The 22,369-nt window shown below is 41.7% G+C and overlaps 2 protein-coding genes across 8 annotated transcripts in view; one reads left to right on the top strand and one right to left on the bottom strand.

Moving 5' to 3' along the window:
- The window catches only part of AP2A2 (adaptor related protein complex 2 subunit alpha 2), a 41,320-nt gene extending 28,600 nt beyond the window's left edge, over nt 1-12,720 (bottom strand). For 2 of the 3 annotated variants that reach the window (XM_042884523.1, XM_042884524.1), the window contains exon 1: nt 12,589-12,719. In XM_042884523.1, the coding sequence (XP_042740457.1) occupies nt 12,589-12,655 (67 nt within the window). In that variant the 5' untranslated portion in view covers nt 12,656-12,719. Of the gene's footprint in view, nt 1-12,588 lie in introns of all 3 variants that reach the window. The other variant, XM_042884525.1, reaches the window with a different exon arrangement.
- A 4,321-nt stretch (nt 12,721-17,041) lies between these two features.
- CHID1 (chitinase domain containing 1) overlaps nt 17,042-22,369 on the top strand; it is a 127,492-nt gene continuing 122,164 nt past the window's right edge. For 3 of the 5 annotated variants that reach the window (XM_042884545.1, XM_042884544.1, XM_042884540.1), the window contains exons 1-3: nt 17,042-17,075; nt 20,435-20,601; nt 22,144-22,293. In XM_042884545.1, coding sequence (XP_042740479.1) covers nt 20,491-20,601; nt 22,144-22,293 — 261 coding nt within the window. In that variant the 5' untranslated portion in view covers nt 17,042-17,075; nt 20,435-20,490. Of the gene's footprint in view, nt 17,076-17,239; nt 17,261-20,261; nt 20,310-20,434; nt 20,602-22,143; nt 22,294-22,369 lie in introns of those variants that run through there. The other 2 variants (XM_042884542.1, XM_042884543.1) reach the window with 2 other exon arrangements.

Raw genomic sequence — 22,369 nt, 5'->3', positions numbered from 1 at the left:
GAGATGCAGATTCAGAGCCACATGCAATCAGATTTTTCAGCAGTTCCCAGAACATCTCAAGTGGCAGCAGGAAAAGGCAGCTTTCTTTACCATCTGTCACAGGTATGCAGCCACAAGGCCGTGAATAAAAGCTTCCTGTCTCTGTAGGAAAGTGATCCAACCTTATCTGTTGGAGATCAGATGCCCCAGTTCCACACATCCCTTTCCCCACACCACTCTGGTCAGTGTAGGGAAGATATGTGACAAGGCTTCAAGAGCAGCACCAGCACACTATGGTATCTCCAATCTCATCTTTTTCTTCCACATAAGCATAACTCATGGCATTTAAACACTGTACATTTGCATGCTACCCAATAACTGTTTCTCACTCCTTCACAATTCCAAAGATGATCTGGCAGTGGGTCATATGAACACTGATCAAGTAATTTGAGGAAACAAGTGACTCGGGACAGGTTAATAATAGCAAAGAGGGAATCCCAGATCAAATATAAATTATTCCAGTTTGTTACCTCTTCATTTAGACTAAAAAAACCCACAAAACAAGAGCAACAACAACAAAAACCTACACAACCAGTAAGATTCCACACCTAAACAAAAAACAACTTCTGCATTTTGCATAGCATGCAGAAAACTGGTTTATACTAACAAGCTACAATAATGGCCACAAGAGCACAGAAAGAAGAGAACATGCAGAAAGACCAGCACACCATACAAACAGAAACAAGTTAGGCCCAAAGTCAAAGCAACTACATAAGTTTGCCTTGTCATTTGAACAAAAATGCTTACAGATGGGCTTAAAGTGAACGTTTTCATTCTCTGACATTGTTTGATAGACTCAAGTCACTGAGATGTTGGGCGCCTTGGCAGGCAGTGCACACAACTAAAAGAAAACCATCTTCCCCCACACCCAGCCCTGAAAAACTACTTACTTGTACATACTCGTCCACCTATTGTTATTAACATGGTAAAGCTTTTCAGGGTTCAAGGATTCACAGTACCTGTTCTGCATCATAAATCGCATTCGCTATCTAAATGCATCTTGTTCTTCAGATAAATCAGGGCATGTCTCCAGCTTTTCATTTGGCCTAGAAACTCCAATTCATTTCCGGACTGACAAGGCTAGAGATCACAGCTCACTTCCTTCACTTCCCTCGCTCTTTACAGATCACAGAATCACAGAATCGCAAGGTTGGAAACGACCTGCAAGATCATCCAGTCCAACCACCCTCCCATTCCTATCAGTGCCACAAGCTACTAAACCATCTCTCGTAGCTCCTCATCCAGGCGCCTCTTGAACACTGCCAGGGATGGCGACTCCACCACCTCCCTGGGCAGCCATTCCAGTGCCTGACCATTTAGAACTCATCTGCTTGGATCACAAAGTTTAACCCGTTTTCACCAACATTTCACACACACAGTCCTCAAATTCAACTTGGCCAAACTCTAACAAGCAGGTTTTACAGCAGAAGCACCATTCTCCGTATAAATAGATAACTGATAGAATCTAAAGCCTGAAGTGTCTTCTGCCACGCATTTTTTGTCTTAACTGAAGTAGATTATTTGTCCTGTTCACGTGCAGGAGATATGCTGGTGTACTCACCAAACAGTCTTGTCAGCTTTAGGAATTCAATACTAAACAGAAGTTGGTCTTCTGAAATAAATGCCAAAAGGATGCAAGTGTTCATGTAAATGTTAAAAGTTTAAAACTTTCCAAGTTCCCTACACTGTCTTCAATCAGTATTCTTTGTCAGGCCTGAAAACACATTCCTTATTTCCAGCAATTCATCTGCTCTGGTAAAACAAAAATCAGAGGATAAAGTTTTAATTTCTAGAGCTACTCATTTATCTTCTCTGCCAAGTGAAAGGGGCACATCATTTTAAAGTGTTACCAGCGAGGCTGGACACTGTGTACATCATCTAGATAAACTGGTCAGAGAACATACTTCAGTCTGGGATATCACTAGCTTGAGTAGAATATTTCATTAAGTTTGGAAGCTAGGTCCTCACTCTGGGTGTTTAGGCAATGTCTGCAAGCATTGAAATATTTACTCTCAAATATTATTAACTGTTTCTCCAATCTCAGGAAGTGTGGCAATAATCCCTGAAGTCTGAAATGGAGAGGGAGGTAAGAAACATGACAAGTATGTATGTCTCATTCAGCTTTTCTTAACCCAAAGTGAAATTAAAGCTTTTTCTTTTTGAAGCACCATTATACTCTATCCATTATACTCATGCACTATTGGTTACAGCTATAAATTGAGATATTTACGTTCTAAGAAATAAGAAAGCATTAGGGGAAGCTAGGCTAAAATACTTCAGGAATCTGTGAAGTCAGCATCCTTTGACAGAAATGGATTGCAGTCTCAGCAAAAGACAAAAACAAAATCCCACCCCCTGAGCACACAGCTGGAACAGTGCGCTGCCAGGAAGACCCATCAGAAACAGCAAACTCAGTTTGAATTTGTAGATTCTCCATAGATCATAAATCTGCACAGTACACGAACATAAAATCAGCCCGTTTTTAGTAATTCCTGCAGGCCGTTCTATTTTGAATGCACTACATAATCTCATCGAGAACTTGACAAAACACAGCTACCATAGCAACCAGCTGGTGATAAAAACTTAACTCCATATATTGGAAACCAAAGTTGGATGATTAAGTCCAAAACCGTCTCCTTATTACACACATTTCATCCAGAAAGCATCTGGAAATAATAAAGAAATTACTTAATCTCCTAGGAGTTTCATTTAACTGGCTGTTGCAGGCTTGTCTAGAATGAGCCATTATGGAGTGAGGCAAGAAGACGCAGAACAGCCATATATATGTATCCAACAATACTTTTAAAGCTACTGCTTTAACAGCTATCCCAAATGGCACCTGCAGGGTTATTAACGTCAACAGTGCTGTTAGATAAACAGCAAGACTAAAAGATATGCTTTTGTCCCTCAAAATTCCTCCTGCGCTGTTCAAGTTCAAGTAAAATGGCTTAAATTCTGAAGCCAATGAATGAATTTCACTACTGTCCGTTCCCAAGGCGAGGCAAAGATCTCTCAGCACCAGCACGAGTTAAAACTAAGCTGAAACATCGTTAAAAATGTAAAATTGCCAGAAGCCTCCAACAGTTACATTGCACAGTAATCTTATCCAAACTTAACTTACTGCTCACATGAAAAGTTGACAAAACACAATAAAGTCTCACAGTGGCAGACAGTTTTTCTTTGTTATGCGTAAAAGGAAAAAAAAAAAAAAAACAAAATCCAGAAAACTAAGCATCAGTTTTAGATGGATCTTCCTTCCCACAGCTAAAGAAAACATGTTTAACCAACACGTTTTCCTTATTACTCAGCTACAGTAACACTCACTGAAGAATTTCTACTTGTTTGATTCTGTCACAGCAAGAAATACAGAAGCATCCTCAAGGATGGTCAAAAATGAAGATAAGCCCACTGCTGGTGACAGCTGAAAGAGAACTGTGCTGCAGAACTACAGGCTTACATTTCATTTCAAAGGCAGTCATTCCATCTGTCTCATTTGCAGGCTGTTAAGCAGCTTCAAGAAACTATCAGAGCTATATTCCAATATGACATATTGTAGCCAAGCCATTCCATTCCGAGGGACTTCATAAAGGTCACGTAATTTATATACTGATGGGTAGAACAAGTAGGACACTAGATTACATCCAGGCCACATCCTTCTCATTTTCATTCTTCCTGACTTTTTCCAGCTCAGTATGCCTATGGTTAAATAGCCACAGCAAGTGAATAAAAGAGGTGACTTCAAGTTGGTACATTCTGGCCAGTTGTTGTGTAGAAGACACATACTTACAGCCACAGAGTATGACTGCTGTCAGTCTTCTCCAAGACGAGTACCTAAGTAGATATCTGGCCACAATATGGTCCAAAGCACTCTGCAAGCAGTTCACATCTGGCAGACTGCCATGCTTCAGACTCCACTGTACTGCATACTGCTTTCATTAGGCAAGGTATACTTATTCTGTGTTCTACTCTTATCTTTAATTACTATCTTGTTTGACAAAGACAGACTACTGAACATCAAAAGTTATCCAGCTCCTTGGGGAATAGGCTACTACCCTTAACCTCTTGGCAATCCAGGGAGTAGTCAAAGCTTTAGTAATATGAATGTGTTTAAACTTGGGATTTTGCATTAAAATCTATAGAAGAATGAAAAAACAGGAAAGTTACAGAAAAGGGATTGTTGTGTCTGCTCACCTGAACATTCTAGAGACACTATAATCCTAATTTGGCAGGACTGCAAGACTAAGCAAGTACTTCAAGGCTGGAATTAGTGGGCTACTTGCGGCTCATTTAAATGGTGATCTGCTCCAGCAGGATTAACTTGTTGCTGCACTAACTATAAAACGCTTAAGTCAAGTCTGATGCACAAAATGCATCTGCATGGGCAGAGCTGTAACAAGCTGTTAGCTTTTAAATAAACAAACATGGAGAGTTTAGTATATTTCTGATCAAGTCCACACGTTTATTTCCCAAAGGAGCAGAGAAGCACTTATTCCATACAAGCTTGCGCAAACACCGAACAGAGTAGACTTCTTCAGGCAAGATTTTATTAAAAGACAAGTGTACCGACAACATTTACAGCAAAAGATTTACCTCAAAAAAAATTGAAATATTTCCAGAACTCACCTGGCTCTGAATTGTCTATGGCCAGCAGCCAGCATAATTAAGTTCACCCACTAATTCATTTATTTTGAATTAGTGCACAGGTTACAACTGTTACATTGTGTTACCTGGTAGCCTTAATTGCCCTCTGGCCATCTGACTATCTTGTGATTATAGATGTGCCATTATTAGTGTGAAGAGCTATAAAGCATGCTGGGTAGGAGGCTTCATTAGCATAAGAAAGAGCCTAACAGCATTCTGTCCTGCTTCTTAAAGGCAAGAAGTAAGGCTAGCTTCTATTTGTGGCCCTCCCGTTTGTCCAGCAGCACATGTCTGTGCACATTAAATTATCAAACAGGATTTGAAGACACAACAAGTCTTGTTCTGTCTGGGAAAGCAGTACGACGAATGCCACCAGGGCTAAAAGCAGCAGCTTCTTCCACTTTAAACTCTAGTGGCCAGGAACATCTGTTCAGGAAGAACACGAGAGTTCTTACCCAAATCAAGTTCTTTATTTTGAAGTTCTGTCAGAGTTGTCAGCTAGCTTAACGGAGTTAGAAACTTGTCATTAGTTGCAAACTTCAGAACGTATTTGTTATCTTAGGTTTTCATTAGCCTCTCCATTTGGAACATCTAAGGTGACTGGTGAGTTAGTTGGTAGAGAATCCACAGCAAAATAAGTTGATGTAGTTTCATCATCACTTTGGTTCAAGGCTATTCCTCCTGAAAGACAGCAACTCCAGACTGTTCCTTGGCACTGCTTTCCCCCAGTACACACATTTTGGCTACTGCCTTGTACTGCTGCAGGTCAGGAGAATTAGGGAGCCAACACAGCCGAAAGCAAACTTGGTTTATTTAGTGTCCAAGCGGTAAATCCAATCTGCTTTACCATAAGTGATAATGCCACCAGAAGAGAGCAGAATCCATGACCAAGCAGAGAGCAAGTTCACTACATTCATCGTCCAAGCACACTTCAGACAGCTTAAAGCAATCAGATTATCCACTTGCCTTTCCTACTGCTAAAAATGGTTACCAGCATGATGCTAAGACTGCATAGCATTCTAAAACTCTGCTCTGTCAGGGGACAGAGAAAGATATTGGTTAAAAGAGGGGGATCAAAATCAAAACAAACACTAGCAAAAATCATGCAAATACACAAAAGAAAATCACATAACACCAATCAGCACACGTAGTCTTGCATTTGTGAAAGAGCTCCTAAGTACTTGCATATACACTAAAGCACATTATTACTTTTATTATATGCTTTTATTATTACTTTTACCTGCCAGCAGGACAGTCATGTTACAGTCCTATAGTACAGATTAGCCATTTCCCATGCTGATAATTAATTAGAATCATGAAATAAAACACCAAATCCATCCTCTACCTCTGTAATCACTGAGACAGCTGGTTATTTAGCACAGCAGATGAAAGGGCTGAAAGGAGGTAGGTTACACAGTAATCCAGTGGAAGGGTCTGTCTGCTCTGTGCCTAGCTTTAGGTGAGCTAGCCTGTATAAATTCCTCCATTGGGCTAAACTAGCAAAAGTTCTATGAGTGAGCTGCAAATTACAGGTCCATTGGACTATACCTGAAGAAGGATGCTGGTTGTGCTGCTTACAGACCAAACCCACTGTGCATTTAATCCAAAGACACTGCTGAAAAATACTGTACCTTTGCAAGATGTTAGTACGGCTTCAGTTCTTTTTCTAAAATTGATTGAGGCTGCAGAACAAGAAGCTTTTTGCTCAATGAGTTAGTGATAAAATCCTGATACAAAGAAAAAAGTGAATAGATGCTGTCCTTCCACAAGATACATTCAATCAGGGGAAAACGTGTCTGTCTCTTTTCCCTTCTTTCTCTCCAAACTCCAGAAAAACAAGTCTAGAGCGGCACTGATGAAAACTGTTGTGCTTTGGGACATCCTGTTGTGACTAGATATAAATTGCTACAGTCAAAGAGATCAGTGACACGCTGATTGCGTTTAAGAACCCAGTAGTGCACATTCCTCATATGTTGCACTTTAAGTGGGCAATATGCACACAACTTACTTTTTCCCCCACTATGTTGCTGGTTTGTCGCTGAAACGGCAGGAAGTCACAGGCTTTACTGTAATCTAGTAATCTATTAACTCCTTGTCCTTGTAAGGAAAGGGAAGGGGATACGAGAACAAACGGCAGCTTCCAAATCCCATTACAATTTAGATGCTCTTGTTGCTGTAATTCAGTATAAGTTTAATCATCCTAAGCGTTCAACATGGATCCTTTTTTTTTTGTCTAAACAGGCATCACAAGTTAAGAAAACCAGTCTGTAGAAGGGTCACGCATTAAGGCTTTCACCCAGCATTAAGATATTCCCCCATATGAAGTCTGTAGTAGGGTCACGCATTAAGGCTTTCACCCAGCATTAAGATATTCCCCCATATGAAGTGAAAGCCTACTGAAAGCTTGTATCTGAGTGACTTTATGACAACTGCAACATTCATTTGGCAGCTTAGTTGGCAAGACTACATTGACTCCTATCAAAAGAAAGCTTCAAGCCAAGACAACATGCAAACGCAGAAGTACAACATAAGGCTGTTATGGAAAGCAGTTCTTCCTCCTTCTTTGACTGATCAGTATTTAAGTAACCATTTTCTTGAACAGCATTTTTATATAGTACAGTTACACTCCCTTCAGCAGGATAATGCAGTATTTGCACTGAGGTAATACAAGTCACTGTGGACTCTTTTCCACCTTAGCTCATGTTCAAAAAACAGAAGAACAGTGCGAGGCTTATTCAAAGTCTCCCAGTTTAACCATCACACCTAAAATGGACTGTTCCAGCAAAGTTAGCAAAATAATCCTATATGTGCTCATTAACTGATGTGACCAATGCCATATTCTCTGCAGCAGCCTTAAACTTTCTCTTACTAGTCCTGATGGGCAGCCTTTATCCAAAGGATTTCAAATTCAGCAGATGTGTATTATTCCAGTGACTCTAATGGAGAAGTTGGATGCTACATGAAAGATCCTAGCTCTCATCTATTAATTACCATCTTCATCTACTTTTTTCTCCCTCCTACCATCCAGTAAGAACAAGAAGTAATGAAATAACTTCTATGTGAAGAGATACAACCTTGTTTAATATATCAGCTAAGTTTTAACTAAGGAGAAAAAAAAAAATACAGCCCAAAGAGAAAGGAACAGTAACTTGGTATAAAAGAACAAAAGGAATCCTTCTTCACTCTGTTCAACTTCCAAGGTGACACTGAAAAGGTAAGACAGTTACTGACAAAATCAAGGGAAATAAAAAACTTCTGTTCTACAGACCTGTGGCAAAAGAAGCTTTTACCTCTACACAGGTGCATTTCATCAGCCCAAGAAAAGACAGCTTCCTGATACTACAGTGGAGCATGGGGTTTCCAGTAGTAGTTTCCATTATAGTATGAAATCTATTTCTACACCATCAGCCCCCAATAAATTTTGAAAAAAGAAAAAAGAAAAAACCCACACAAAGAAGTGAGTTCTGCTAGTTTTTAGAGTGAATAATAGATAATGCTGCTGTTGCAAATGAATTGCTTGAGTGAGAGATGACACAAAACTTTATCACCAGACAGCACAGAGCCATTCTCACAAGAAAAACAGACTTGGGATGATGAGTCTAACTGCTACATTAGCAAAGACAGCCACGAGAGCTCATAAAACACCATCTTGCATTAGCAAGATCACCTTTCTAGTATATGCACAAGAAAAAATAAACATAATTCAGCTAAAAATAAGCATTTCATATGCTTGTATCCACATCACATGGAGATCTCGAATGGGCTTTAGCTCATTAGGCACTTCATCATGGCAGCAATGAAAGCTTCTCCAAACTGGAACTGGATGGCGCTCCATTAAACTACAATTCAGAGCTTCTGAGCTCCACAACCATCACAGTCTGTTTTACAGTGCAGCCATGTCTCGTTATTTTCTCAGCAAACCACATTAAATAGGAGCTAACTACCTGCATTATCTTAGCTAAGTGCTTAGTTGAGCTTTCAGTCTTGGTTTTCTTATCTCCAGAGTCTCTGTAAGACAAGCACAGAAAGCCTTTTTACTGTAACTATTCCCTATATGTTACAAAGCAATCCACCTGATTAAGCTTCTAGAAAAGCCCATATATCTACCAGAAAGTTGTCAGGTTATTTTCACTTTTCTTAAAAGGTCAGTTTTCTCCACCAGGATCTCTGTAGGCCAAGTACATGGCCTGAAACAAGAAGGTGCTCTGAAAAAAAAATACCCAAACGCCCTGGTGAGCTAACACAAGTCATTTTCCCGCACTTGGGCTTTAAAAAAATCACTTGAAATGTTTTTTCTTCATGTATCTTGCACTGGTATCATTTTGAAAAAGTCAGCACACATATTCAAACAAACAAACAAAAAGTAGCTCTGCAGACTTGAGAAACCAGCCTAGTTTAAGCAGACAAAAAAGCAGACAAAAAAAAAAAAATCACACAGAAAGTCATTTTTAATTCAAAGTTACATGTGTCATACAAGCATTTAACATAGAGATTAAGAAGTTTATCAGATAAGCAGATAACTCAGGTGCCAGAAACATGCTTAGCTGACATGGGAGTGACAACTTTTAACTGTTCAATACAGACAGGCAACATTAGCTGTTATTCACTTGCACTCAGCTATAGTTGTAAGAACCAAAAATTGCTGTCAAAAATCATTTTTGAAGCACTGCAATGGACTTGTAAAAATGGATAGGCATTACTCCCAGATTAGTAATACAATATACTTGTAAGAGAATGATATGTTGTTTAGAGCCGCAGACACTGTAGGTACAAATGCCCCCAAAAATAAAAGTTGATGCGTGATTAAGCATTTCTAAAGAGAAAAGCTCAAAATTTATGTAAGTATTCCTTAAAAGACTTATGTTGTTACCTTGGAAACATGCTCTGCATCCACCTAAGCACAGTTAGCACATATCTACATTTTCAATATTCAGCAACAAATATGATGCAAATTCCCTATCCATGGAAAGTCTTTCTGAAAGAGTCTTACACTGTAATCTGAAGGGGCTGGAGTCAAATTAAACCTTCAGTCATACATGGCAGTATTACAAAAGAGATAAATGAGTCAAACGAAGCCAAAATTGTTCTGGTGAGGGGTCTGGAGCACAAGTCTTATGAGGAGTGGCTGAAAGAGCTGGGATTGTTCAGTCTGGAGAAGAGGAGGCTCAGGGGAGACCTCATTGCTCTCTATAACTACCCGAAGGGAGGTTGTAGTGAGCTGGGGGTCGGCCTCTTCTCTCATGTATCTAGTGACAGGACTGGAGGGAATGGCTTCAAGCTGCACCAGAAGAGATTCAGGCTGGATGTTAGGAAATACCAGTTCTCTAGAAGAGTGGTCAGGCACTAGAATGGGCTGCCCAGGAAGGTGGTGCAGTCACCGACCCTGGGGGTGTTCAAGGAGTGTTTGGATTTTGTGTCGAGGGACATGGTTTAGTGACAACTATTGGTGACAGGCGGATGGATGGACTGGGTGATCTCGTGGGTCTTTTTCAACCTTGGTGATTCTGTAACTCTATGAAAATTAAGACCAAAATTGACACTGCCAGCAGGTATTTTTCACATCAGTACAACTATCAGCTGCACTTGGTGTCTAGCTTCCCTCCTATCCAGAACAGGAACATGTTCTTAATTCATGTCACAAGATCTTGTTTAACTGAGTAGTTGTTTCTTTTTGTTCTTGACAAGTATCTACTCTGAAATGGGAAAGATGGAACTCAAGCCAATACCAGTGTTTGTAAAGCACAAAGTTTCCAGACCACGCTCTTAAATATATTTGGGAATCTTAGATACAACAGCCCATGGTTAACTGGCAACACTTAAGTCTCCCTTAACAGTAATGATTCAGGCACCATTGGACAGCTACCACAGATCACCTATTTGTGGGATCTATCAGCTCTTTCACAACTGTTTAGATTTAGAAGATGCGTTACCTTCTTCATTATTAAAATGAGAAAGACACAAAGGTAATTACAGCCTACAAATAGCTGTCTGGACAGAGACAAAACAATCCAGAACCATCTTTGTATGCTTAAATAGATAAAGGGTTAACACCTTATTTGTTCCACAAATTAGTTACATCTTTGCTACTCTTGTAGACACTGTGAGCATGGCTTGTTATTCAAACTGAACAGAGATAGCTGTTACATCCATTCCTGCGCTGCTTACAAAATGGAAAGTCTGTGGGGAAATCAGCAGTTAATTTGTTCTATCCTTCCACATCCAATCTTGCCATTCCAAGTCCTTAAGCATAGGGCAGGTACCCCAGAGCTTGACTACTGTCTTATTTTCAGAGAAATTCAGAAGAAGGTAATATGAGAGGAAAGTGTTAAGCAATTGCAAGACATAAGAGATACTTGAAGAATAAAAATCTTAGTGCTTCTAGCTAAAGAGGTTAAAGAAGTTATCCCAAAACAACAGCTACAAGGGTGACAGTCATAATTCTATGACAAGGTGAAACTACGTTACGCATGCAGCTGGCATACAATATTAGCATACTTGTAGATATTCAGGAAACATCTGGTTCAACCAGCCAAAGCTCAAGAGCACTGAGATCATCTTGAACTGATGAACGTGTTCCGTATGTGCAGAAGGCAGCTTATAGAAGATATCGAAGGACTTGCAACTCAGTTCAGAAGAAAATGTCAACAAAACCTCTGCTGTTAAGAAGACCCAGGACCTTGAATTTTACATACAAGGTTCCTGTTTACTGTACTGACTGACTGTAAGTCCAAAACACCTGAATTCAGTCAAATGAAACTGCACATTTAGGAGGAGTCATGTCATTGGTTGAATTTGCTCTGCAGCCTTTTCTGTTACTCCTGGAATAATTCCAAAGTCATCAACACAAAGCCCTCTGAAGCTGGAGCCTTCTCCGAGCCAGTTTGTGGTTACCCCAATACAAACCCAGTCAGAGCACCATAACTTACACTCAGCAGTCTCCAAATCCACTTTCATCTTTTAAAGATGCAACCTCGGTGCCAATCCTTTTAGAATAGCCTCGAGTAGCCCAGAAACATGCAGGTGGACAAAACATATAGCCGTTTCATCACACCAACCACAACGACCTTAGCCCTTCCCCGGGGAATTCTTGCCACATTGCACACTTAGATCTCTAACTCAGATTAATATTAACCTGCTCTCACCTGCCATTCCCACGGCAGGGGAGGGCGCCAGGTACCACCCAGCCTTCACACCCCCCTTTCAAGCAGCAGCCTCCTCCTCCTCCTCCTCCTCTCCCTACAGAGCCCTACGCGAGGACGTCGCATCCCCATCCCTTAGGAGGCAGCCCTCTTCATCCCTTTTTTCATTGAGCAGATCCCAAGAGCCGCCTTCCGCGTCAAACCAGGACTTTAAATGCGGCTTAAGCTAAGCGTAAACACAACCAGCAAAGGCCCGGCCCGGTGCGGCCCTGCAGAGGCCTGCCGCTTTTCCCGCAACGAGCATCGGCAGCCGCTGGCAGCTCCGGCAGACCCGCGCTGCCCCCCGCGGCCCCCCACGAGCCCACCCAACCCGGCATCGCTCCAACGACGGGCATCGGCCCCCCTCTCGCTCTCCCCCGACAAACGGAGCCGTGGGGGAGAAGGAAGCGCCGACGCGCCGCCAGACACGCCAACAACGCCCGCTCCCGCATCGCAAAGCCTCCCGTCCCAGCGCCCCCCCCCCCCCCCCCGCATCTCCCGCCGCCCCCCAGGGCGCGTCGCCATTTCGTGAGGAGCGCGCTGCGAGCGGCTCGCTGCGACGGAGGGGGAAGGGAAGGGGAGGGGAGGAGAGGGGAGAGAAGGGCGCCGGGGAGGTGACCGGGGAGACGGATGAGGGGCGGACGCCCCGACCCGAAGCACAACGGCCCACGGCACCCACCGGCCCGGCCCCGTCCAGCCCAGGCCCCGCCGCGCCTCGGCCGCCACTCACAGTTCCGGATATCAGAGATGAAGACGGCCAGGCCTCGCATCCCATCGCCCTTCGACACCGCCGGCATCGTGGCGCGCGATCAGGGCCGCCCAGCGACACGCCGAACCACCGCAACTACCGCCGCCGCCACCGCCCGCTCTCCCCGCGGGGCTCCTCAGGCCGCTGCAGCCGCCGCCTCTGCAGCGCGCATGCGCCGGGGTGGCTCCCGCGCCCCCGCGGGCGGCGGCCGGCGAGGCTGTGGCGCCCCCTGCCGAGCGGAGGCAGCGCCGCAGCGGCCCTGTTCTCCGCAGCCCCTCGGCCGCCCCCGCGGAGGCCCCGGTCATCCTCCCGTCCGCCGGGCCGTAATGCCCCTTCATGTCCTGGGGCATTACGTTTTTCTGCTGGAGGCCACAACCAAGCAGAGCAACGCAGTCCCACCCACACCTCCTCTCGGGATGGAAAACATTTCAAGGTTAAACTTCCTTAAATGCACCAGAGAGGTTGGACTGCACGGAGCATTTAATCTCATCAGCTGGAAATAGATTCAGAGGGTGTCAAAACTGATCTAGACTGCCTAAACAACAGTGTGTTGAGAGGTTCAGTCGTAATGCTAGAGGTTAGCGTACTTAATGGATTATAATGACCTCTACAAGCATTAAGGAATACTGGAGATCACTCATTTAATGTTTTCCTTGCATCCTTCAAGCTGGTTTTTTTTCATCTATGCCTTCATTTTTTCCTTTTCCTTCTGTTTTCATTTATTTATTTTTGCCTGAATTGAGACCAGTAACTAGACTTTAGCTGCAGTCTATCTTCCTGAAAGGCATACAGCCTTGATCTGACACCACCAATTTCACTGTTTCCCTGGGTAGTTTGTTGCTGTGGTTTCATGTCCTGTATTTAAAGCCTACATCCTAAATTTGTAGAGCTTCAGTGCCTCCAAATAATGATACGCTTTAACCTCATATAGAAAGACTCACAATGTTTTCTGGTAATCGCTATGTATATTGCTTAGGTAATTTCTCTCAAGGATATTTTCTGCATGTTTTCAGGATACATTTTTACACCCGTGTTTTTTCATTGTTATCCATTCCAAGGAGAAGATTGCAATACCTGGTAGTAGCCAGTGTATCCATTTTTTTTCCTGGGTGTGGTATATCTAGAACACTAACTGCACTTGTGCACAGTCTTGATACAGATTATCTGCATATGGAGGCTCGCATGAAGAAAAATGTCTTATTTCATAACTTCACAATCAGATTTTGAGGCGTTACAACAATCTACTTTTGAAGTAGAAAACATGATTTCACTAAGTATTTTTCTCAAACAAGCAAACAAACATATTCATGTTTGAGTTAGCCAAAATAAGAAGTTGAACTAATTTCTACTCTTTTAAAAGCAGAGTGACACCTAAAGGACAAGTGCATCAGTCTTGTGTGGCTGCATTCTAGTCACTGCAGCTGCAAGTTGTGCAGGCATGCTTAAAACTACCTTTACATACTTCTAGCTGAATAGATACAATAGTGCCAGGTGTAAACTCTGCTTGAAAAGGGGAGTAAACACACAAATAACTCCTTTGGGGCTCTTCAGTATTTAATTATTTCATTTCTAATTTCCTCAATGCACACTATGCATTATGCAGTTATTTTACATTCACCTCCTCCTACTGTCTTTTGACATCTACCATGCATTTTCTTACATCCTATCTTCTTTTTGCCTCAACAAAGACTTGTGCAATTACAGCGAATGTGTTGGCATGTGTGCCTCTACTTCCTCTAAATCAAGAGCTCGCTAGCCAATTACAGAGGGTAGAGAGAAGATACTCATTTTAGGTGAACAAATAGCCAGCTAAAAGAGAGAGAGAGCCTGTAGTGATCTTTGGATGTATATCCTGACAGAAAGAAATTCTGTAATGTGAACCCAGGGATTATTGGAGAGCAGGGTACACACTAGATATAATTCCTTACAAAACACACTAGCTGATATATCAGGAAAATGTTCCACTTTGAGTTTAATGTCTACAAAATACCCGTCTGTGACAAATCAGACTTCATCTGTTCCATACATCTCAAGATACTATGATTTCTAAAGAGATTTCAATTACTGTAAATCAGCACTAAGGTGGCAATAGTCTCAAGATAATTCCTACTATGCAAAATGTTTTGCAGCACAATTGTTTGCCCAACAAATCCATGATGTTTATCTCTTCCTTATGCCATCCATGAATCGCTATAATCTTCAGAATTTCAACACAATTTAGTATAAAGACTTTGAAAAATTAGTCTGGTCTTTATAAAATGAACATTATTAAACTGTCTGTTTTCACTTGGTGAGTATTTGTTTGTAGGAAGTATAGTTTCCACCACAGTTCTTCTCTGCCTAAAACACATAGCTGAGTAGTAGTTTACAGAGAGAGTTTAACTCTTATTTTGGAGTTTTAGGCGCCGTGCAGTTTCAATTCCTATTTGGTTTCTAAAGCCAAAATGTGATTGATTTTTGAGTGTGATTACATATCATTATGAGGAATTTCAACACCAGAAATCATCCAACAGCCAGCAGGATTTACTGTCCATGCTGTGTTTAGTACTGCCACATCTATTCTGCCACCTACAGCTACTCTTCAGCCCTACATTGAGTGTCTGCCAAAATCAGACTCTAGAATAATTTGGACAGCATTGTGCTTAGGGTATGAAGTCACACACTGTGGGATAGAGCTCTGTTTTGCCAGCTCTTTCTACGTCTGTAATGAATTTCTACACAGAAGGAAATTTTTGTTATTTTTGACAGATTTGTCCCTCACTTGATCAGTTACTTCTTTCTTCTCTTCCTCGTGGTCATTCTAACTATACTGTTATATCTAACTATACTAACTATATAGCAAAAACAGCTAATGAGAAAAAAGAATTTGTGGTTCCTATACCACAAATAGTATGAGTATTAAGTGTACTCAATCTTGTTAATCTACCTGGCACCTAAAGTTCATTATCTATTGATGGAGAGCACAGGTTTACCAGTAATGCCTTCTATCACGTCAGAATATCAGATATGTTGCTTTTAAGATTAAGAAACACAAAGCTACGATAACACCACTATTGTGAAATCTAAATTTCCAGGTATGGATTTCTCTAAATCTCTTCCATGCAGTGAGCAACTCAATGACTGAAAGAGTTTTGCGCTCTACCATGGATATACAAAAGTGTAGAATAGAATAGTTAAGCTTAAAATAAACTCAAAGAGAGTGGACAAGATAAAATAAGGGTGAATTAAGGGTCTCCAAGTAAGCCAACCTTGCCCCTTGCTTGCTGCCAGAGTGCTGACAGCCACCTGAGTGACTTTGTGCATTGCAGTAAATTCTATATTAGTCCTTCTAGCTCATAGGAGGTTTTTTCCCTGACTGTCTTAGTCATCTTTCCCTTAAGCTGCAGGCTCCCAAATGAAGCTATGGGCTTCATTTCTTGCTGAGAAGTCATTTTTGCTTCCAAAAATGACTTTCTTCACTGAGTACGCAGAGTTACTCCCCAGGAAAGGAACATGTTTCTGTTCTCCCCCAGGTGATTGGCAGTGCTCTTTTAAAGGAATAGTATTGTACAGAAAAACACAGAATTTAAACAAAGATCCCCTTATCATTTGGATTTACTTAGCAGCATATCAGTCTTTCAAGGAGAATCCCCAGTACCTGGCAGTGTACCCTTATATCTATGAGTTAAAAAGACCTGTGATTCCCATACAGGCAGCTGCAGGCTCCCTCAGGGGCAGTACGCACAGTGCCAGCTACCTGCAGCAAACCTTTGGTTCAGTCCCACTGAGGGTACAAGAGAGTCAACAGGATAGCATAATAGGAACACAATACAGGAAATGACAGATTGCATTACAGAGTATCTGGAAATAAACCAAATTTTTCATACCCCTGCCTTATCTCTGTCTTTCCTGCTATTGAGAAATGTATCCTGGAAATATCTAACACTTGGGAGAGATGAACGGCATTCTACAAAGCAATAGAAAGTTCAGTACCCAAGCACACAAGTGAACATTGATTCCCCTTTTGAAATCCTCACAATTTGTCTGTGTGACTCAGGGCACAGGGGAAAGCACACATACTCAGTGCTGTATCCGCTTCACTGACTCGAGTTCAGAGGAAAAACACTTCTGTTTTTCGATTCAGTGCTGAATTATGGTTAGATCTTGGATTACACAAGAGGGAAAGAAAGCAAAGGGTAGATGAGGAAATCTTCCAATTCCGCTTCTGGGAAGCGGCACCAAGTGTGAACTGTGGCAAAAAGTAAGTCTGAAAGGCTTTTGTTGGAAAGGGTGGACCTAAACTCTCTAGGTGAGCACCCGGGCAACCTCCACCCGGCAGAGCAGGAAGCACACGAGGAAGTACGGAGCGCCCAGCTAAAGACGGAGCCGCCGCCATGATGGCGCGACCCACTCTCAGCCGCCGCCTCGGCGCCTCCCATCAGGCGCAGGGGCGGCACCGCCCGCCTCCATTTCCGAGGCGGCGGCGGGCGGTAGGTGGTGGCCGCGGGCCGGCGCTGCCTGGAGGCTGCAGCGGCGCTCTCGGGGGAGGGAAGGAGGCGGGCGGTGGTGCGGCGTCCCGTCCGTTTAGGGTATATCGACCTGACCCGCGGCTGGGATGCGGTGATATGGATGGCAGAAGCACCCTGGCTGCCTTGCGGGGGCTGGCCCGGGATAGGTAGGCCGCGGGGCACGCTCAGACCGAGCCCGCGGGGTTATACTGGCCTGCAGGCGGGCTCTGACGGAAAAGAGAAAGCATTGGTATCTCCAGAGTACAGGAGGCAATTTTTAGTGTTAAAACAGAGCAGCTTAGAAGGGTAGGGGAATGCTTTTTAACACAGCTTAGGAAACAGGCTTATTTTCGCCCCTGAATTTAGCTTATGTTGGCTTTGCTTCGGTTCACTGTTTCCTACCCCCCTGCAGCTCAGCAGTTTGTAGCATGGGCTTCCTTTGCTAAACCAGTTGCATATCAGAGCATTTACTCCAATAGTAGTTAGAACCTGCTTCCTCTTTCAGAAGTGTCATATAAGCATTCACTCTGATTTCACAGAACCCTTAGATTTCGAAGGGACCATTAAAGGCCATCTAGCCCAGCTCCCCCACAACAAACAGGGACATCCACAGTTAGATCACATTGTCCAGGATAGTTTCTAAATAGTTACTGTGCAAGTCTCCAAGATTATAGTTTTTGACTGCTCCTTTTGGACAACATAAGTCCATGCCAGCTTCTCTATTTCTTTTAAATAGAACAGCATTTAAAATATCTGGCTGCGTTACCCAGGGAGACTCGCTAAGCAGGGCTTTGGGATACACCAAGGCTTCAGACCAGCATGTCAGAAAAAAACCATCTCAAATCTTAAACCTCAATTTTCCTTGTATGTTGCAATACAAAAGATTAGAAACAAAACTCTTTAGTTTAGTTAATATGAGGATAATAAAACATTGAAAGGAGGCTTGCTAGAAAAAAGTCTTGATGGGCATCTTGTTTTGAAAAGCTTGCAAAATTTGTGCTTTTAGTTTTCAGAGAGATTATTTAAAGCTTGATTTATTCATCTTTAGATACTAAAATGACACTGTGTGCTTGATTTTCGCTGATACTGTTGTATGGCAAAATTAAGCGATGACAATGCCTTCAAATGAGGTGCATGTACGATGGAAGGATAGCAGGTAATAAAAAAGGAAAATTGACTCACCCCTTCCAATAAGCAGTTACAGGAGAGTGCAGCCTATCCAGACAGATGCCGCTCCCTCGGCTGCCAACCTTTAAATGAGAGTGAGGAGGGGTGGATCCTGTCTCCACCCCTTCTGATCACTCAGGTGCATTGCTTGCACCTGAGCTCCCTGGGTTAGCCACGTCATCTTACTTGCTGTTCAACCATTGGCACAGTGACCTGGCAAGTCCACTGCATTGCTAAAGATGAAGTTAATAAAATAAAGTTCCTACTAAGAGTCAGTATAAGAATGTCATTAGCAGAAAATGTTGCTACAGGCTCTGCACTTTCTATAGATCCAGGAATGGATGTTGGCTTACAGTAATTGCCAGATAGATATGATCAAGGAAATGAACACATTTCAATTTCTAATTGGAGTCCAGTGGTGTTTTTTTAATTTGTGTGCTTCAGCTGTTAAACACTAACTTCTTTCTAGGAATGTGAATGCTGTTGCTAATTGCTTCTGAAAGTGAAATCAAACACCTCCAAATCAATATATACCAGCTTCTGGAAGAATCGATATCCTGTCCAAATTGTTAAGATTTTCTATTGACTGTTCAGGCTCTCAACTGTTCCCATCTGTAATAGTTTATAGATCCTGCTAAGCTTGATGGAACAGAGTAGATGCTATCAAGAGCAGCTTCCTTTGTATAATCTTTTTGGATGTTGGAAACAAGAGTACTTGTGACCTTGGAGGCAAAGAAGAAGAGCAACAAGAAGAGCTTAGCTACTAATAACAGTGAAATGTCAAGTGGTATACTCATTTAACTCTTGCCTTGCCCTCTGGATCCAAGAGACATTAGAGGACTTGCTGCTTTTACTTTTGCGTTCTTTTTAAGACTTGATTCAAGTCTTCAAGTAATTTTCTACACAAGGGCTTTGAAGATGTCTGTTCTTTGGTGCTAGTGACACTATACTTTTTAAAGCACTTTTTCTGCTATCACTCTCCTGCTTTGTTGGCTAGCCACATTCTTGCCTCTGTTTTAGTGCAGGATGCCCAACTCCTGCAAGATCTCTTTCTCAGCTTTTCAGCAACTCACTGCTAAACCAACCGTGTCCAGATACGTGTTATTAATCTCATCTCAGCATTATTAGGATTGACCTCATATGGCTACCAACAGAACAAGTCTTGCAAATATAGCTTGAAGAAATTATTTAGTAAGTCTTCAGAGTGAGTGGCAGAGAAGTTAGTTCTTTGAGTCACACAGAAAAATTTGTTTTGTTTTAATTTAGAGCAAGGGGTTACATTTGACAAAACTTCAGACAGTTATGGGAAAGCTAACATTTGTCCTTCCCCATTAGGATCTCAGTATTGTGAGAAGCAGCCAGATATATGTCTTGAGCAACTGATTTATTATACACTAAAGAAAATCCCATTGTGATCCTAGGACATCTAGAATTAGCAGCACATTACTTCCCTCAATTTCCTCTGCTCCACTTCCACTAATGACGAGTATTCTCTTTCTTTTTTCATCTTACCCACTTGTTGGATCTGGAAAACCAGTGAAACTCATGAATGGGGAAGGGCTAAAAAACAGTCTCTGTCTATCTTTGAATTTTTTTGGTAAAATCTTCCTCATGACAGAACTAAGTTGTGACAGATAAATAGCACTGAATTGAACTGTTCTCTGTTAATTCTCAATACATATATTTGGAGCAAACTATTGAAGTTTTTTCAGTTCTCTTTGTATCACCAACTTGGTGAATTCATTAAAGTTCTTGCTTGTTGTGATAAAGGTACATAGATATAAGCACTTGGCTATATTTTTTTCCGTTCCTTATTTAATCTATGCCTTGTTAATTGAATTAGGCGTGATCAGTGGTATGTCTTATGTGCTATAGAAAAGGCAAGGCTGTGCTATTCTGGGCAGCAGGCATTGATCACAATTTCAGCTGCAAAACCTTGTATTTCTTTAGGAATTCTTTAAAAGAAAAGCTGCAAGGATCCCACCAGCTTTCCCTGGGGTACATCTAAGAATCTCTTAAAGTACTCTGCTGTATTGCTGCCAGCCTAAGGTATTATTAAACAGAGCTGCATTAATAAGTCTTAATCTATAGAGCAGAAGATGAGACAAAGAATTGATGTTTCTTAGACAAGAAAACTGAATTTCTCTTAAACAGTTATGTTCTTCTGTTTGCAGAGACTTGAACCCTTATATTTCTGGGACAAGAAAAACTTGATACTGGGAGAAACACTATGAGATTTCTCTGTGTTTCACTTTCTTTAACTGTGATTTGCTGGCTAGCTGAAGGCACCTTGTCGAAAACAGACGCGAAGAAACCTGCTACAAAAAAACTGGAAGAAAAGGTAAGCTAAATAATTGAAATAATCGTCTTATTTAACATGTGCAGTGATATAACTTAACTTTGAGAAATGGTAAGGGTATTCTCATTCTTTTAAAAAAAAAAAAGTGTTGAAATCGACATTTCCAAGCTTGTTCTCAAATTAAACTATGTGAAATTGTCCTTTCATTCATCTTTTCTGAGTGTCACAAATGATTCACTCCTTTAACCAACACAGGGTAGACTTCTGGAGTTTTCAGCTCCAGTGGAAGCTGCATAAGATTGCTATAGAAGCAAGAAACTTTTTGTCCCCTTCTGCATGTAAAGAAAGCATACCTCCATCCCTATGTTGGGAGTTGAAGGAGCAGTAGTGTTGACCAAGGTCATTTAGAGATGGGGGAGATGTTCTCAGCACTGCCAGTGGGACAGCTGTGTTCTGAAAGAAGAGCGTGAAGAGCTTGCAAGCCAGTATTTTCTTTGAAGGCAAAAGTTATTCAGAGTCCCATAGCAATTTTGAGAAGACGATTCAACGTGCTGAAGTCTCTCTTAACTCGCTGAGCATGTTCTTGTTTTCTTCCTGTTTTCTTTCAAAATCATAAGGATGCTCAGCAGTGCAGGAGAAAGGGTATGCATGGAAGTATATTTACCGGTGCATATACCAAATACATGTACTTCATGTTGCAAAGCACTCTTTAAAAAAAAAAAAAAAGAAAAAAGACAGGTGATCTATTCAAAATCCTGTCCCTCAAATTATAGGTAATCCTTCATTATGCAGATGTGTTTGTCATTGTCTATATTGCTTGCTCAGTGTCTACCAGGAAGAAAATCTACTATGCTGCTATAACTACTAGGTGCAAAGGCAGTACAGAATGTTGAAGCCTGCCTTACCCTGTTTCTGTGTGCTCACTGTGCACACTTTCTTAGTGTGTGGGCTTTATTAGCCTTCTGACTTGTTGCTAAGTCTACCTGTGCTGTTTTAATTCAAGAAGATCTTCTATAAGAAGGGTGTTTGGAACTTCAGCTGTGACCACAGTGCAGTATACTTAACCTGAAATACGTCCAGTTTAAAAGTCTTCTTTGAAATCTTGGTTAAGACTTCTTCAACAACTTTTGTTGGTTTGACAGTAGCCAGAAAGCATGGACTAGAGTGCAGAAGAAAACAAAAAGGCATTATTTTGAACAGATCTTGACAACTAGTACGAAGGCTGTTGTCAAGTACTGTAGAATTTGTAGCAACTGAGATTAAGTGGCTGTGTTTAGCAGAACATGCAGGTCAGCAGTTTAAAACTTCTTGCAAAATTGCTCTTTATGTTATGAACACACCAGTCATCAGGTGTGCTGAATGACGTTTTTTAATCTTATCACTTGATTTTTTTTCCTTTTCCTTATAATCAAAGTAAGATTACTGGTGATGACAAATCATTTCCCAGCTCTTTCTTACTTTCTTTTTAAATCAAACTATTTTGCATTATTTAAAAGAGTACTCGGAGTTTAATGTTGTTGTTTTCTTTTTGAGGCCTGTTGCTTTTGAAAATGGCTGCTTATAAAAACTGTTGTCTTCCCCCAGACACTGCATTCTGATAAGAATGTGCAGGACCGGGGACTCGTAGTTACAGATCCAAAGGCAAAGGACATCATATTGGAGCACAGAAGCTACTGCTCTAAGAAGATGAAAGAAAGACACTTCTCAGGAGATGTTCTGGGATATATTACTCCTGTGAGTTAATAAATCAAATAAAATTGGTGCTTTGAACGAACGTGCAGTGGTCTGTACTAATCTTGCCTCTTGCATC

Source organism: Lagopus leucura, unplaced genomic scaffold (assembly GCF_019238085.1).
Source record: "Lagopus leucura isolate 7727_CA_CO unplaced genomic scaffold, USGS_WTPT01 Super-Scaffold_100044, whole genome shotgun sequence".
Classification (NCBI taxonomy): Eukaryota; Metazoa; Chordata; class Aves; order Galliformes; family Phasianidae; genus Lagopus; species Lagopus leucura.
This window is presented reverse-complemented; position numbering and strand designations above follow the sequence as displayed.